At 39.7% G+C, this 18,357-nt stretch overlaps 1 protein-coding gene across 1 annotated transcript; it reads right to left on the bottom strand.

Moving 5' to 3' along the window:
- Window positions 1-12,398: 12,398 nt before the first annotated feature.
- On the bottom strand, window positions 12,399-17,593 carry LOC114709796 (cytochrome b-c1 complex subunit 7). The gene is made up of 4 exons (XM_028893767.2): window positions 17,477-17,593; window positions 14,755-14,826; window positions 13,358-13,524; window positions 12,399-12,606 (listed from the first exon to the last, which is right to left on the bottom strand). The coding sequence occupies exons 1-4, from the start codon at window positions 17,493-17,495 to the stop codon at window positions 12,529-12,531; spliced, it is 336 nt and encodes a 111-aa protein (XP_028749600.1). The 5' UTR covers window positions 17,496-17,593; the 3' UTR covers window positions 12,399-12,528.
- Window positions 17,594-18,357: the final 764 nt, after the last annotated feature.

Here is an 18,357-nt window from a genome sequence, read left to right on the forward strand (position 1 = left end):
CTTGGCGACCTCTAATTTTTTTTTTTTAACTCTATAATGGCACAGTGCAAATACTTGATCATTCTCTGTTTAATCTTAAATTGTTTCATATTTTAAAGTCATTATGAAATAAAGAGAACTTTACTTTCATTTTACTGTTTATAAAAATCAAGTCAAAGGACTGAGAGATGGTGCAGTAAGTAAGAGGCACTTTCTACTCTTCCTGAGGATCCAAGTTCAGTTCCTAGCACCCACACTAGACAGTTCACAACCTCCTGTAATTTAAGCTCCAGAGGAGTCTAAGCCCCCTTCTGGTCTCCACCAACATTTTCACTTATGTGCTCATACTCACACACAGACAAGCACACATAACACATCATTTAAAAATAAAATTAAATATTTTAAAAAGATAAAGTCAAATAAAATAGTAGAATATTTTAAATACTTCATTATCAGTAATATAATATGTACTTGGAAAAAAATGACAGTTCAATTCAATCACATCTGAGGCTAAGATATGTTATACTTTTGCCTGTCTATTGATCAATGGGGGAAGATGAAAAGTTGCACACTTATATCATCAATAATAGCTCTCTGTTGTAGATAAAAAGACAGGTCAACTTTTCTTGACATTTCCGTGTATTAAATATTATCAGAATAAAATATTATTTAATGTAAAAGTCAAATATTTAAGATACTAACCTTACCTATCATTATTCATATTAATTAAACTTGCTAGCCAATCAAAATGAGAGATTGAAAGAATGGATTTTATTGTAATGTTTTAGCTGCATATTCTACATAAGAGATTTACATATAGATCCCTAAATTTAGCTAGCCAGAAAGAAACAAGATAGAAAAGGATATATCATCAAAATAGTACTCAAATGGATATAATATCAAAATAGCAGCCAAATGAAAAGTAGAGTAGCTGTAACCATATTATACAAGAACACACAAAAGTTTGTTTCCTGGAAAAAAAAAAGAAATTGTGTGGTGGCATCCATCAAAAGACATAACACTTATAATAGATGAATTAAATAAAAGTCAAACCCATACAATGGAAAAAAATGTTTACAAACCATATCTATAAGATACAAAAATATTTACAACTCCACAGTAAACAATTATTAGTTTGAAAATGACCAAAACATTTTAATAGATATTTCTCCCAAAGGATAAAATGATATACAAATATCAACACCTCATATATTAGCACTTGACATTATAGATGTGTGAATCAAAACCATCAAAACTCATATAACTAGAATCATAAATCATAAAAACTAGAGAAAACAGCATGTTTATATAGCATTACTATATTACCCAGAAAATGCTCCTTTGGGTATATACATAAAAACATTTTATATTAACAATGACAACGATCAACTGAGTGTAGAGACAGCCTTTAGAATGGGGAAAATACTAGCCAATCATTGATATGACAAGGGCTTAATATCCAGAATATACAAAGAACTCATGGAAATCAGTAACTGTAGCATGAATCTTAAAAGGTCTTATTAATAAAAAACCCAGTGGCAGCTATGGGGTAAATTCTGAAAGATCAGAGAAGTAGAACAAGCCAACTTTGCAGCTTCCAAGAAGAGTGACTTCCTGTCTACCCAGGTTTATATGCCTTGCTGTTCTGCCGTCTGATTTGCTCTCTGTCTAGCTACATTGTTTCCTCTTCCTGGCCAGCTCTTTCCCTTCCTGTCTGACAGGCCTCCAGAACTCTATGGTTGGTACTGGGATTAAAGGCTTGTGTCACCACGCTTGACTCGGTCCCCTTTGAACTCACAGAGATCTAGACAGATCTCTGCCTCCGGAATGCTATGATTAAAAGGCATATGCAGCTGGGTGGTGGTGGTGCATGCCTTTAATCCCAGCACTTGGGAGGCAGAGGCAGGCAGATCTCTGTGAGTTCGAGGCCAGCCTGGTCTACAAAGCAAGTTCCAGGAAAGGTGCAAAGCTACACAGAGAAACCCTGCCTCAAAAAACCAAAAAAGAAAAAAAGAAAAAAAAAAAAAAGGCATGTGCTACCACTGCTTAACCTCTATGTTTGTTTAATATAGTGGCTGTTCTGTTGTCTGACCCCCCAGATAAGTTTATTGTGGTATACAATATATCAACCACATTTCCCCTTTCTTTGTTTAAAATAAAAATATTATAACTAATATAAGGAAAAGTATATACAATAAGTATATACAATATATACAGTCAAGAATTACATTAACAATGTCTAGTCCATTAACATTTGACAGATTCAGAGAAAATATTCCATTATCTATCCCATTTTGGTGAGTCCACAATGTACCTAATTCACTTTATATGCTATCTTTTATTACCAACAGAAAAAAAAACCACTATCTTATAATGTCTTTCAAACTTACACACTTTATACCTCCTTAGTGAGTTTCTTTTCTGAATTTCTTAATAAGAAAAATTGTTACTACAACTATCTAATCTTCAACTCCCTCGGAGACCCAAGAAGGAAATAATATTACCTAGTAAAACAGGAATTGCAAACAAGTGACTTCTAATAAATGAGTTATGACAGACAGCTGCCTAGACAGTCACCTGAGGTTTCTCTGCAACATTGGGGCATCATCTTCGGCCTACAGACTTAGCATGTCTGACAGACATTTGTGAAGCAGGATGTATGCAAGGCCTTTTTCTTTTCAAACAAGAACCTTAAATCTAATCTCCTTTGCTTAGCTTCTTTCCTGACCATTAACAATAACAACCTGTAACCAACCATCCTAAACAACGACAATTATCCCAAATCCAAAACCCATCCAAAGACCAAAAACTACCTGCCCCACCTCTTGGGAATGGGGGCATCGTTTTCTTAAAATTACTTCCTGCTTTTTGGGGTCAAAGACATCTTTAGAGGATCCTGAAAAGAAAATTTTGGGGTTAATTGACAAGTCCTGGGAGAGTTAGCAGTATCATTTGTTGTCCAGTCTCTTCATGATGAAAAATGCAGGGTTTGTCTCAAGTCCTTGCTTGAGTAGTCTGAATCTGAATCATCTTAGCTAGCCATCTCAAAATTGTCCTGAGTAGTTAGTAATCCAAAGCCGATCTGTGGGTGGTGTTAATCAGCTTAATGGCTTTCTCATAGTCCATGTGGAATCATCATTGTGGGATCCCATCATCCTTTTGAAGATTTCAAAGTTGCTGCAAGACCATTTAAGATTTGTGTTACATTTGGCACCCAACTTGTGGGATCTGAATTTGCAAAAAAGCCACTTGCCTGTGGCCTTGTAGTTCCCAACTCAGGCCTGAACTGCCCTCTGCCGGTTGTGGTGCACTCTGGTAGGATTTGCTGAAGAATGCAGTCAGGAAGATCCCAAGTTCGAGGCCAGCCTGGGAGGCTTGCTGAGGAGAAGCTGTGGCCAGGGCCGGACCCGTCCACAAATGGTGGCAGCGGAACCATGGAGGCAGCAGCTGCTGCTCCACGTTGCTGACTGCTTCTCATCGTGTTGATGGCTGCTGCAACGCTGTTACTAGGGATGAAAGGTTTATGGCTCCTTGTTCAGAGAACACGTGCCAGGACCAACGTGTTACAAGAAAGCATCGACAAAGGTCAGTTTGGAGAATTTTGGTGAGGCAAATGGTGGGGAGAAATTACTGTGAAGATTTTCTCTTCTAGGGAAGAATGTGGTCCCGAGAGACAAACATTTGTGATTGCTCCAAACCACAGAGGAAAAAAAAAAAGAAAAAGAAAAATTTCTGCAGGGAGCCATGACTATGCCATTTTTCATTATGCAGAGACTGGACAACAAATGATACCGTTAATTCTCCCTGGACTTGACAATTAACCCCAAATTTAAGAACACAATGCCCACATTCCCAGGAGGTAGGGTGGGTGTTTTGAGTTATTTAATGAGTTATGGATATTGTTGTTTATGATGGTTGGTTATAAGTTGTGAATTGTTAATGGTCAAAAAAAAAGCTAAACAAAGGAGATTAGATACAGGGTTCTTGTTTAAAAAAAAGAAGATATAGAAAGGAGTAGATTTTTGAATCTACTCAGAAAAGAAAAAAGAGAGAATATGGATATAATAAGATTAAAAAGGTAGATTATTGAATCTACTTTTAAAAAGGAACTTGTTTTCAATAGGATAAGTAATGAAAATTTTTGTCTGAATTTGTCAAATGTTAATAGACTAGACATCATTAATGTAATTCTTGACTGTATGTACTTATTGTATATACTTTTTCTTATATTAGTTATAATATTTTTATTTTAAAAAAAGAAAGGGGAAATGTCATTGATATATTGTGTACCACAATAAACTTATCTAGGGGTCAGAGAACAGAACAGCCACTATATTAAACATAGAGGTTAGGCAGTGGTAGCACATGCCTTTAATCCTAGCATTCCAGAGGCAGAAATCCATCTCTGTGAGTTCAAGACCACACTGGAAATAGCCAGGCATAGTGACACACATCTTTAATCCCAGCACTTGAGATCTCATGTCTTGCTTGAGAAAGACACATGCCTTTAATCCCAGAAAGTGATGGCAGGAAGCAGAAAGGTATATAAGGCATAAGGACTAGGAACTAGAGGCCTTTTAAGCTTTTATCTTTTAGCAGCAGTTCAGCTGAGATCCATTCAGGTGAGGACTCAGAGGCTTCCAGTTTGAGGAAACAGGATAGGCTGAGAGTTGGTGAGGTGAGGTTAGCTGTGGCTTGTTCTGCTTCTCTGATCTTTCAGAATTTACCCCAATAGCTGGCACCGGTTTTTTTTTTTTTTTTTTTTTGTTTTTTTTTGTTTCTTGTTTTTTTATTTAATAAGACTGTTTAAGATTTGTGTTACAAGTAACAACAACAAAACTTTAATAAATATTATATATATTTTCATAGCTAGCTCTTAGGAGAAGACTTACAAATATCCAGCACATATAATTTTAAATTCTGAACACCTGAATGTGTGTCTTTCTTGTCAAAAAAATTTTTTTAACTACTTTGCGAAGTATCATCTATCCCTAAATAATGGGCTATCAAGCTATAAATGACAGTGGAAAGCAGGAATTGCATTGAGTGGAATATAAGAGTAAATCATGATGGGTGGTGGTGGCACAAGCCTTTAATTCTAGCACTCGGGAGGCAGAGCCAGGCGGATCTCTGTGAGTTTGAGGCCAGCCTGGTCTACAGAGCGAGAGCCAGGATAGGCACCAAAACTACACTGAGAAACCCTGTCTCAAAAAACAAACAAACAAACAAAGTAAATCACCTTCACCTTCATTAATTCCTCTCAATCATTTTTTTTTCAGCAGGTTTGCCTACCACCACAGGCTGCCCTGGGTAAAGACTGAGTAGAAACATCTGAATTTATAGACAAGCATAAAATGTTGTAAATTTGAGAAACATACCCTCAATTTGACACAATTTGTAGGGCCTTGTTACACATTTTTTAAGCATTCCAAGCCTAGTTTCTTTTATTTTTGAATGAAAAAATAAGGACATGACTGCTCCAAAGTATGGTTGAGAAGGTTTATTTTAGATATGAGGGAGAATACAGTCAGAGGCATCTACAAGGGTCCAGACTGAACATGGTCAGCATACTAAACAGGGCCATTAGATGAGTGAGGAACAAGAGAGAAAAGGCAGGGGGTGGGGGGCACAAGGGAACCAAGATAGGAGCCAAGCCCTTAACCAAAGAATAGATGAAGAAAAAGTAGTACACTTACACAATGGAGTATTACTCAGCTGTTAAAAAAATGACATCATGAAGTTTGCAGACAAATGGATGCAACTAGAAAAAAAAAATCATCCTAAGTGAGGAAACCCAGACCTAGGAAAATAAATATGAAATGTATTCACTTATAAGTGGATATAACTGTTAAGTAAATGATAATCAAGCTACAATTCATATACCCAGAGGGGTTAGGTAAAGAAGAGGGCTCTGAGAGAATGCATGAATCTCCCTGGAAGGGGAAATAGAATGAAGTTTATGAATGGACTGGGGGTGGGTGAGGATAGTTGTGGGGTGATCAGGTGGGTGAGAGATGGAGGGACAGGTAATTGGAACTGGAGGGTATCTGGGAGGCAGCGTGAAAACCTAGTGCAGTGGAATCTTTCTGGACTCTATGAGGGTGACCCTAGTGAAGACTCCTAGAAATGGAGGATACAGAGTCTGAACTGGCCATTTTTTGTTTTTGTAGCCAGACAAGACTGGGTTGGTTGCATTCAGCTGAGGTTTTTGGTTGAGGGAGTTCGTTCCATGGAGATCCTCAAACAATGCAAGCTGATTCAAGGACAGAGGGTCGCAGTCTAAAAACCGACAGCAGGATCCCATTTCTAGGACAACTCATTGAGCTGGTGCTGCATGGCACCTTCACTCCCATGTTCTAGTCTCTTTGGCATGGGAAGGCATTTTACAGGCTACAGAAAAAGAAACCTGGACACCAACCCAGCCACAAAACCCTCAACCTACATACAGTCTGTCCTGTCTGTAATATGTGCTGGGGAAATGGTGCCACAGAACTTGGTTTAATCGAGGGCCATTCCACAAGAGGGATCTCATGCCCAACACTGCTTGGATGGCCAGGAACTGGAGACTGAATAGATATATGGCAGAACCAAACATGAGTGGCAAAAAGAAAATAAATGAAGTGATTCCTAATGATATTCTGTTATACTCATAGATTGGTGCCTTGTCCAGTCATCATCAGAGAGACTTTCTCTGGGAGCAGATGGGAGTAGGTACAGAGAGCACAGCCAGACATTATGTGGAGAGTCTAAATTGGAGGTCTCCATTGGATCCCTCCCCGTGGAGCTCAGGGAACCATTTGGAAAAGAGGAGAAAAGATTGTAGGAGTCAGAGAGGACAGAGGACACCAGGTGAACATGGTCCACTAAATTAACTAATCAGGGCTCATATGGGCTCACAGAGACTGAAGCAGTAAGCATGGAGCCTCTGGAGGCAGAGGCAGGCAGATCTGTGTGAGTTCAAGGCCAGCCTGATCTACAAAGCAAGTTCCAGGGCAGCCAGGACTTTTACACAGAGAAATCCCATCTTGAAAAACCAAAAGGGAGAAAAAAGAAAAGGAAAAAGAAAAAGAAAAAGGGGGCTTTGCAGAATTGTTTGAAGGATAATAGGTTATTTTTATAAACTTAAAAAGATTTGAACATTAAATATCTGTTCAACATGACTTTCCACACAGAATATAACTTCCAAGTTCCTTCTCCCACATCTCCCCAGCTGATATTTGTCACTCCATCAATTCAAAACTTGCTGTGCCTTGGAGCATTTTCTGATCACTTTACTTGAAAAGCCCCTTACCTCCTTCTTGGCTAGTTTCACTCTTTTGGAAATAGATAAGATGTCAGATTTTAAGTGACCCCAATCCAATGAGTCAGTTTCTCTTCTCCATGTTTTTATTGCACCAAGTACATAGTTGTTGTAGATAATTTACATGCTATGTTCATATTCATTTATATATCTAATTACATATTTGTCTCTACTATGTTGGCTTTTATTCTTATATCCTCTACATTGGTGGTTTTCAAAGTGGGGGGAATTCTGCCCCCGCCAGTAGCGTTTGGCAATATACACAAATATTTACTTTTAAGATTTATTTATTTTAGGTGGCAGTTGGCGGTGCCCATCTTTAATACCAGCACTCATGAGGCAGGAGCAGGTAGATCTCGGTGAGTTTGAGTGCAGCCTGTTCTACAGAGCTAGTTCCAGGACAGTCAGCACTACACAATGAAACACTGTCTTAAAAAAAAAAACCAACATATGTTTATTTATTTTATGTGTATAAGTGTTATTGCCTGCATGTATGTATGTGTACCATGTATGTGCTTGGTGTCCATGGAGGTCTGAAGAAGGCAGTAGGTCCTTAGGACTGTAGTTACAGGTAAGTATGTAGTTATGAGCCAATATTTGGGTACTGGGAACTGACCCTAGTCCTCTGCAAGAGTATCAAGTGCTCTTACTTGAACAACTGAGGGGGAAGTTGGCAACAGTATTTAGTGTAGAGATGGCAAAGATGTTGCTAGCCAAAGGTTCTAGATAATTCTCCAGGAGCTATTCAGCCCAAAATGTTAATAATAAGAAATCATGCACTATATTTGGTTCCCCCTTGTCTTGAAAATAAATACATATACTTTCTCTCCCCAAATTCCACAAAATTATACATTGAAACAAGGCAAAATGAACTTTGGTTTTGGTAGTTTAGTTTCACCCAGCATCTCAGTCTGGACTTGAACTGGAGATCTTTCTGTCTTAGCTCCCCAAATACTACGTGGAATTACACTTGCATGCCACAATGTATGGATTTAAAATGAACATTTGTGTCAGTGTTCATGTGTGTGCAAGTGTATGTGTGTTAAATGAACCTTTAAAGTCTAATTTATTACTCCATGTCATGGGCAAAATAAGATCTATGGCAAGATAATACAAAGAAGATAAAGTGAGACAATATAGAAGCAATGTCTGGAAAGCTGGCGTTTCATCACTATTAGTTCATTTTCATAATAAAGTACAAAGACTAATCAAAGTCCCCCCAAAAAGTGCTGAAATGAGTTGTAATAACTCTGAAGCCAAATCCCTTCACTTTGTAACTGAAGAGCTATGACTATAAAGGTCAACCCTGCTGCATCCTCTAAATCCCTTCTTTTCATAGCTGAAGAACTATGACTATAAAGGTTAGCCTTGCTGATTCCCTGACATCATACCTGAGTTTCCAGCTTGTGGCAAAGCAAAATTTAAATGGAAAGAAACTACATGCTGACTCTTTGAAAAGAAGTTACTACCCCTTTTGGCTCAGATGATACTTTTTTTTTTTAACTGTAGATTTAGTAAGAATCCAGAATTTTTAAATACATTGTCACAAAACACTCAAATCAACAGACTTTCTAGCATATAGGCTAAAATGTAGCTACTTAGTAATGACTCAGCTATTCATGATCAATTACTAACAGAGACAAGCAAGTTTTTTTAGCAAAATTTAACTCCTGTACATCATCAGATGTTTGATTCTAAAATGCTATGGATATTTTTTTTTTAGCTCCAGCCATCTTTATTTATACATCAAAAACAAGCATGCTTTTCCATAATAACAAACATGTTTTTTTCCATCCTCCATTAACCCCCAGCAAAAACAAATATGTCAAATGTGTTTTTCCCAACTTTAACATCAAAACATCTTTAAACCTAAAACAACAGTTATCATTTTGCTGGCTTGGCCAAATATCGAGTTGGGTACATAGTCTTTACAAAACTAAAAGGTAATTGACATAGGCACACATTTTCAAGAACAATATCATTCAAAACATATTTACAGAAATAGGGGTGATCTGCCTCCGATCCTGTCAGCTCTGAATCAGAACAGCTCCCAGGCTCTTTCAGACAGCTGGCTTCCCCAGACAAGAAACCTGAGAAGCATCAGCTCCCAAAGAATTTTGGGGAAAATATTGGAGAAAAATTGGGTTTCCAGGAATGATCACATCTGTTCCATGCAAGATTGACAAAATGACACTAAATCCACCAAGAGAATCATCAATATCACAAGAGAGAAGAGAGAATGCAGGCCGCGTGGTTCCAGCAGTATCCTGCAGTATCCTGAAGTCCACTGGTCCTTGCCGAGTAAGACTGTCCCTGAGGGCTTTTACCTCATCTGGACCTGTTGGACAAGCACTCATATACTGGTCCAAAAGTAGACCGCAGGGCTCCCAACAGAGAATCATTGGTCTGAGGGCATATAATCAACCCAATATGACAGGAATTTAACAAAGTTGGTCATATTGCTCCCACAGTCAAGAAGCAAGGGTAGATGAATGCTAACACCCAGCTGCTTTCCTTTTTTCCTTTTTATTTATCCTTGGATCTTAGGCCATAGATGGTGCCACCCAATTTCAGAGCTGGTCTCAGTTCAACTTCTCTGGAAATGTCCTTACAGATATGGGATTTTTTTAAGATCAGAATTTCTATATTTTTACACTTATGTGTTTGCATGTAGGTATGAATGTATGAGCATGAACAGTAGTCAGTTCTTTCCTTCTACCATATGGGTTCTGGAGACTGAACTCAGATTGTCAAACTTGGTGGCAAGAACCTTTACCTACTAAACTGTCTCACTGGCTCATGCTATGTGTTTTCTACCAATACCCATATAACCAAAATTTAAACAAATTAGGACAAATAAGTGAAAACACTTATATTTTAACACATATGAATTTTATTAAGTGTTCCATGTACAATCATCTGGTGTGTTTAAAGAGTGAGCAATCATATAAAAGGAAATATGGTCAGAAGTGAATGATGTAATAAAATACCCAAACTAAATAAAAGCATGTTAGATTTCATTGCATCAATACATAGCTTAGCAGTAAATTCCATAAACCTGCAAGATGTTGTTATCCAGAAAGATTTGGTGAGGGTACAAAATGGATAAATCTTCTCCAGTGCACTGTACCTTCAAGTTGCACAAGCAAAAACATTTTAGGAAGGCTCTAATTCATTAGAGAAGTGTTGAGAACTTTAAGAATAAGTTTCAAAATATAATTGAGGATCAAAGTTTTCTGAAAATTTAGTAAATAATAAATTAGCTAATATTTTAGCACAACTTTTTTTTTTTTTTTTTTTTTGAGACAGGGTTTCTCTGTGTAGCTTTGCGCCTTTCCTGGAACTCAATTGGTAGCCCAGGCTGGCCTCGAACTCACAGAGATCCGCCTGGCTCTGCCTCCCGAGTGCTGGGATTAAAGGCATGCGCCACCACCGCCCGGCTTAGCACAACTTTTAAGATATTGTTTTTTCAAAGTCTTACTATACAACCCAGCTGATCTTGAACTCAAATCCTGCCATCTGTTTCCCAAGTAATGGGATTTTTATTACAAGTGTACATTACGATGTTGAGACTATATGGCTTTAAGATCTCTTAGGATTATTTTTAAAAGGACAGTATGTGGGCCGGGCGGTGGTGGCGCACGCCTTTAATCCCAGCACTCGGGAGGAGCAGGTGGATTCTGTGAGTTGGGCATCTGGTACAAGTGAGTCAGAAAGCGCAAAGTACAGAAAACCTGTCCGAAAAAAAAAAAAAAAAAAAAAAAAAAAAAAAAAAAAAAGGACAGTATGTGTTTTTTTGTTTTGTTTTGTTTTTTTGGGGGGAGGGGTGGGTCAAAGGAATGCAAATGCACCTGTGCATTTTGATTGTTTTGTGAACTTTAAATGTAATAGAAAACATCCCTATTCTTCCATCTGGTCTCTGTGGATTCCCACAGCAGATATTCCTCCTCATGCAGTGACCACAGCAGTCCCAGCTCTTACCTCCACCAAAGAACCTCACACAATACAGCAGCAGTGACTCATTTGTATTTGTAAATTAGTGTATGAGCTGAAAACTCTTTGCTGCTTACTACCTAGTTGGTTTTTCTGTTGTTTTGCTTTTTGGTGTTTTTGAAAGTCTGTGTGGCCCTGGCTGTCCTGCCTCCTGAGTGCTAAGATTAGACATGCACACTAGCCTAGCTCTGTACCTAGTTTTTTTTTTTTTTTTTTTTTTTCCGAGACAGGGTTTCTCTGTGTAGCTTTGCGCCTTTCCTGGAACTCACTTGGTAGCCCAGGCTGGCCTTGAACTCAGAGATCTGCCTGGCTCTGCCTCCCGAGTGCTGGGATTAAAGGCGTGCACCACCACCGCCCAGCTCATGTACCTAGTTCTTAAAGGAACATTTAAAAGGAAATATAATTTGTCTTTGTGTTTTTCCCTATTGTCCTAATACCTGCTTTTTTTTTTTTTCGGGGGGAGGGGTGTTGTTTTTTAATTTTCTAATCCACATATTGATCAGCAAAGGAGCATGAGCACCTGTACATACAGAGAAGTTATATGAGCCCAGATTGGGATGGCAGGATGCAAAATAAATCTAAGCATAGAGCCGTGTTGGGAAAGACTGTCTCATGTCCTGGGAAACATTTCCTCCTTTCCTAAGTCACTTTGGACCTATCTGTCCAGTGATGGTTGCCTCTTCCTTCATCTCAACCTGCAGTTTAGGCCTTGCTATGACTTCCCAGTGTCTCACTAGCCCACAAAGTCTAAAGCAGACTATTCGGCTTGTATAAAATGATATATTCTTAGTAACCTGGCTGATTATCTAGCCAATGAAGAGATGATTAAAGCAGCCTTTCTCATCTTCAAGCAATTAAGCAGCAACTAAACACCTTAGAAGTGTGGAAAAATTGTGTCAGAAAGTGATTACAGCCAGGCGGTGGTGGCGCATGCCTTTAATCCCAGCACTTGGGAGGCAGAGCCAGGCGGATCTCTGTGAGTTCGAGGCCAGCCTGGGCTACCAAGTGAGTTCCAGGAAAGGCACAAAGCTACACAGAGAAACCCTGTCTCGAAAAACAAAAAAAAAAGGCAAGTGATTACAATAAGTATCAGATTAAGAGTCTGAATTAAATTCAAACATTCCAACAATGGTTACAATAGACATTTATTTAAAGAGAGGCCTCTGCAGAGCAAATAATTCTTAAATTGTGATTCAAGTTGAAACTTCATAAAAACATGCTAAGACCAGGCACATCCACAGATCTCAACTACAAGATCACTTCTTTGTCCATTCTTCTTTCTCTTTTCTTTCCCGAATAACCTCTTTCAGATAGGGTTCAAGGTAGAATTTGTCCTATAGAATGAAGAAGAAAAATAATAGGTCTTACACCTCAAATTCATTACAATCAAACTTTTTCCTTGTAACAAGAAAATATAATCTGAACTTCTAGGAACTCTGTGCTCTTTAAATGTAAAACCTCACAAAGATCATGCAATGAGGACGTCAGAAGGAGTACCAAGGAAAAAACAATGTCTATAGGTTTGCCAGGTTTCAATGATGATGTCCAGGCTAGGAACTAGAAGATCACTCAGGGTCTTTATATAACTAAACTGAAACTCTTTTGATTAGAGCAGGAACTGGAGTAGAGGGAAGAAAAAATGGCCCACGAGGCAGAAAACCTAGATTCTAGCCCAGGCTTTACAGACTAGCTTAGTGATTTTATTTTATTTTATTTGTTTTTGGAGACAGGGTTTCTCTGTGTAGCTTTGGAGCCTATCCTGAAATTCACTCTGTAGCCCAGGCTGGCCTTGAACTCACAGAGATCCACCTGCCTCTGCCTCCCGAGTGCTGGGATTAAAGGCGTGCGCCACCACCGCCCAGCTGCATAGTAATTTTAGAAGTCACTTCAGCTCAAAGTCTCTCCATGTTGTTCTTTAAAATAGAGCTGATAGTTTTCTGCTAAGCTCACTTGCTGTTGAAATGCTACTTCTGTAGCATGACTTGGAGAACACTAAAGCACTGCCCAAATGAGTGTTTCTCCTGTTTCTAATACTGCATGCTGAGTGAAAAACACTGTTAGTTAGAAAAAGCAAACCTGTTCTACCTCCTCATATTTTGTCCACTGCTCCTTAGGCAAGATCTGATGCCTCATGGTCAGGTCCAGAGCTCTCTTAATTCGAAACATTCTGTCATTATAAATATTCTCAGGAAGCCTTCTTATGGCTTCTTTCACATCTTCAGTCTCGTATATTGTATCATCTCGCATTAACCCTGTGATAGGAACAGAAAAAACAGATTAAAGAGCTATCTCAAAAAAAAAAAAAAAAAAAAAAATTTTTTTTTGTTTTTTTTTGTTTTTAAGACAGGGTATCACTATGTAGCCCTGGCTGGCCTTGAACTCGAGAATAACCCAGTCTCAGACTCCTATTTGCCTTGAAATCTTGAAATGACCATCTTTTTGCCTCTGTCTCTCCACTGCTAAAATTAAGGCATAACTCACCATACGTGGTAGGAGCTTTTCATGTATGTGTGTGCATGCACATACATGTACCTCCACATATACGTAGAAGTCAAAGGGTAAACTGAAGGTGTCAATTCTTGCCTTTCCACCTTGTTTGAGATAGAGTTTCTGTGCCACTTGCAAGAGCTAGACCACCAGCTTCTAGAAATTCTTGTCTCTGCCTCCCATCTTCCCACAGTGGCAACCTGGGATTACAGCTACTTGTGCTACTGTTTCAGCTTTTATGCTGGTTCTGAACTCAAGGTTATCAGGCCTGTGTGGCTCACTGAGCCATCTTCTCCACTCACATTTTCTCTTTCTAATGAGCAAAATATCTTAAGATTTATAATTCAAGATCTGACTGATAAAGCACCAAATCACTATGTAAGACAGAAACCAAAAGCATTTCAGACCTGAGTTATTTCTTGAAGGAATATGTGGGCCTTTTAAAACCACTATAATAAAATTCCTATTTCATATAAATCAGTTCAAAAAATATTTACTCTTTTTTTTTTTTTGGTTTTTCGAGACAGGGTTTCTCTGTGTAACTTTGCGCCATTCCTGGAACTCACTTGGTAGCCCAGGCTGGGCTGGCCTCAAACTCACAGAGATCCGCCTGGCTCTGCCTCCCGAGTACTGGGATTAAAGGTGTGCGCCACCACCGCCCGGCGAGAAATTCTTTTTTAAAGTCATAAAGAACTTAAAAATTATACTAAGGAATCCTAAGATCTGCTGATGTTTCCATTCAGCTTCTAGACCACAAAATAAAGTTCACAGAAAATTAGAAAGCTCTAAGAAAGCCCACAAATCACATAAAGATGTGAAAGCAAACATCTGGGACTTTAGCCCTCTCTTCAAAAGATCAAGAACTCAAAATAAATTTGATACACACAAAAACAAAATAAAACATCTTTTTGGAACTATAAGAATTCTTAAAAATTCAGAAAGAACACACACTGCATTCAGGAAGAACAAGAGGACCACAGAAAACAGATACTTACCCAGTTTGTTGAATCCTGCAGCATTATAATACCATTTTCGAAAACCATCCAGCCACTTGCTTGACGCTGCAACTATAATTACCACACTGTTAGTTGCTACACTTACAGACGAATGCATTAATAGCCAAAGAACTCATAAATTTAAGAATAAATATCCCTTTGTATACAATATAGATAATTATTTCACTTATGACATCATGTGAGAAAACCATGAGCTCAATACTGAAGGTGCCTAATACCCATCCACAGGTATACTTCCTGACACTTTGGGTACTCAAAGTCCAATGACCTCTGCCCTGACATCATCTGCTACTATCAGAACTGAAAGAATCAGGGACAGGAAAGAGACCTGGAGCATTTCTACTATTTGTAGTTGCAGAAATTAGTTTTTCTTTCCAAAGGGGGTAAATCTATGAGATTTCAGGTTAGGTGACAGGCTTCTCCTAGTCTCCAAAATAAAAGTTTTCATAATCTCATCTTTGAAATATAATTTCTGGAAAAACTTTTATAACAGCACTTAATAATTTAATTATCAATAGATTTTTCTCCTCCCAAACAGCTAAATGTTCATCAAGGGATTTGAACAAGAATATGGAGAAATACTCCATGTTAAAATTTATTGTAACAGAGCACACATGTAACCTCAGCACTCAGGAAGCCAAGGCAGTTAAGATTGTGAATTATAGACCTTGTATAAACAAACAAACAAACAAAAACTAAAATAAGGGCTGGGAACACATAGCTCAGCCTTAAAACAAAACAAACAAAAACAACTTATAACCTTTGGGGAACAAAGCTGAGCCTGATGAGTAAGTAACCTAGAAGAGGTCAAGGAAGCAGGAGAGTGCCTGACGTTGACAAGACAGATGTAAAGGAAACAAGCCTAATCTTTCTTTTTAAAACATGAGGGGTGGGAGAGGGACAAGTGTGGGCCAGAGGACAACATTAGGTCCTAATCATCTTTTTTTTTTTATTTTTGAGATGGCATCTTTCACTGGCTTGGAACTTGACAAGTATACTAGGCTACCTGAGTCCCAGAGATCCACCTATCATCTCTCCGCCTCTCCAGCACTAACATTAAAAGCATGGACTAGGGCTACTGAGGCAGGGCTCACCATGTAACTGGCTGGTCTGGAACTAAGGCATTATTACAAAACCAACCAACCAACCAACAAAACGGGCTCTGGAAATTGAATTCAGGCAAGTCCATGCATTGCAAGGCAAGCACTTTATCAACTGAGCTCTCTTATCTTTTAAAATTTTGTCTAGGGCTAGTTTCTTACCAAGGAAGAAAAGCAAGTTCTCTTCTCAGTTAGCTCCTTATGACTTCCTACTCCTTAGGAAGATTACTAAGATTAGGTTTAGATTACTACATGGCTTCGTCCAACCTCAGAAATTAAAAGTCGTGTATAAAATAGTTTCTAAGAGAAAATTAAAGCAGTTAAGGACTAATCACTCAGTTGGTACAATGCCTGCCTAACATGCACCACAAAGCCCTGGGGGTTCCATCTCCAGCACCACATAAAATGGGTGTGGTGGTGCATTCCTTCAATTCTAGCATTTTTAGGGAACCAAAACGATCAGAAGTTCAAGGTCATCCTTCAATACCCAGTGAATTCAAAGCTGGCTTGGGCTACATGACACCGACTCAAAAAATTTAAATATAAAACTTAATGAGTAAAAAAAAAAAAAAAAAACTACAAACAAACGCATAGGAGCTAAACTGTACACAATGCAACGATTAATATTCATTTAATAAGTATAATGTGCCAGGCACTACTCTGTTCACCCTTTCCACATTAGCTAGGTTAAAAGTCTGTTGCAGGAAAGGAAGCAGCCTTATGGAAGGGAGCCAATCTGAACTCTGTTGAAATCAAGTCTCTAGTATTAAGCACCAACACCTACGCTGACTACATTAAATTTAGTAAGGTTCCTTAAAATTTTGACAAGTGGGTGACCTTCACAATTTCTAGGGATGTGAGAAAGGTACCAGTATTGTTTTGAAACGCTATTCCAATTTATACCGCCAAATGGCAAAGATTTGCTTTAAAAGGGGGGGGGGGGTAAGGGATACTACTTGAAGTGAATGTTTTCAATATTCTAGTGCCTACAGTAAACACAGGTCCTTCTAGCTCTGCAGCTCCAGCTCACGCTCCAGATATACCTCAGCATAAACCTATCTTATCTCCCTCTAACTGGACGGAAGCTCGTGGTGCTGAATGTGGGGTCAGAACGCTATTTGCTCCGGTCACTGTCACCAGCGTGAAACAACAGAAGCGGTAGGACTTAAGCAGCTAACGCGGAGGACAGCGTCTGACTCCAAGTGCTCCCTCAGGTCACTGCGGCAGGCTTCCGCTACCTTCTCACCGCCTCACTTCCCCAAGACGTCCTAAGGCCGAGGGGAGGAGGCCGAACCCGCTGTCCAGCCCCGGCGGGCTTCTTCGGGCAGAGGTCCCCATTCCAACCCGCAGGCTGCCCGGGCCTGGCTCAGCGAAACCTGTCCTTTGAGCTGTGCTGGGACGCCACACTATTTTTCCCCACTGTGTGACGAAAAGTGTTTCTTGCAACCGAGCGCACAAAATCATCAGCCCAATGTGTGGACTTAACTCAGATAAGAAAGCCTAAACAAGAGCCTTCCGCGGGCCGTCAGAGCTCACACTGACTAGTTAGAGCAAAAGGAGAGCAAGCCGGTAGGAAAATCAAACCGAGAAGGTTCACTTACCAGCAGGTCTGCCCGCCATTTTGACCTGAGCGTGAAGCGCTGCCTTCTGGGTAAGTCCTAGAGGACGTGGGGCTCACGCGCAGGCGTCCTGCATACCTTAGGATGGGGGAAGGGGAGGTGGCGGCGGAGGAGGAGGAAGTAGGGGGGGAGGGAGGGGGGAGAGAGGAGGAGGAAGTGGAGGGGAGGAGGAGGAGAGAGGGGAGAGAGGAGGAGGGAAGTGGGGAGAGAGGGGAGAGAGGAGGAGGGAGTGGGGAGAGAGGAGGAGGAAGTGGAGGGGAGGAGGAGGAGGGAGTGGGGAGAGAGGAGGAGAGAGGGGAAGAGAGAGGGGTGGGGGGGAGAGAGGAGGAGGAGGGGGGGAGAGAGGAGGAGGGCTCACTCGCAGGCGTCCTGCATGGGGCGGGGGGGGGGGGGGGGCGCGCAGGCGCAGCTCTGACGGCCCGCGGAAGGCTCTTGTTTAGGCTTTCTGAGTTAAGTGCACACATTGGGCGATGATTTTGTGCGCTCGGCGAAACATTTTTCGTCACACAATGGGAAAAATACTGAGCGAGAAATTAGGAGACGGGGATATTCAAGGTTCTGTTACAGGAAGGTACTTTTACGGTATAAATGGAACCATTACTTAGAGACGGTTAATTTACATGTATCTCCTGCATTCTTTAAATAACCTCTAGATTACCTTTAATACAGGATATGAAATAAACGCTACACAAATAGCTGTTACACTGCATTATTTTGGAAATAACACAGGAAAATGTACATACATGTGCAATACAGATATATCCTGCCCCAATCTGTGGTAGATTGAATCATTAGATGTGGGATCTTCAGACACAGAAGGGTGGCTGTATTCTCACTTAATTCTAAATCTATGGTGTAATTAC

Source organism: Peromyscus leucopus, chromosome 20 (assembly GCF_004664715.2).
Source record: "Peromyscus leucopus breed LL Stock chromosome 20, UCI_PerLeu_2.1, whole genome shotgun sequence".
Lineage (NCBI taxonomy): Eukaryota > Metazoa > Chordata > Mammalia > Rodentia > Cricetidae > Peromyscus > Peromyscus leucopus.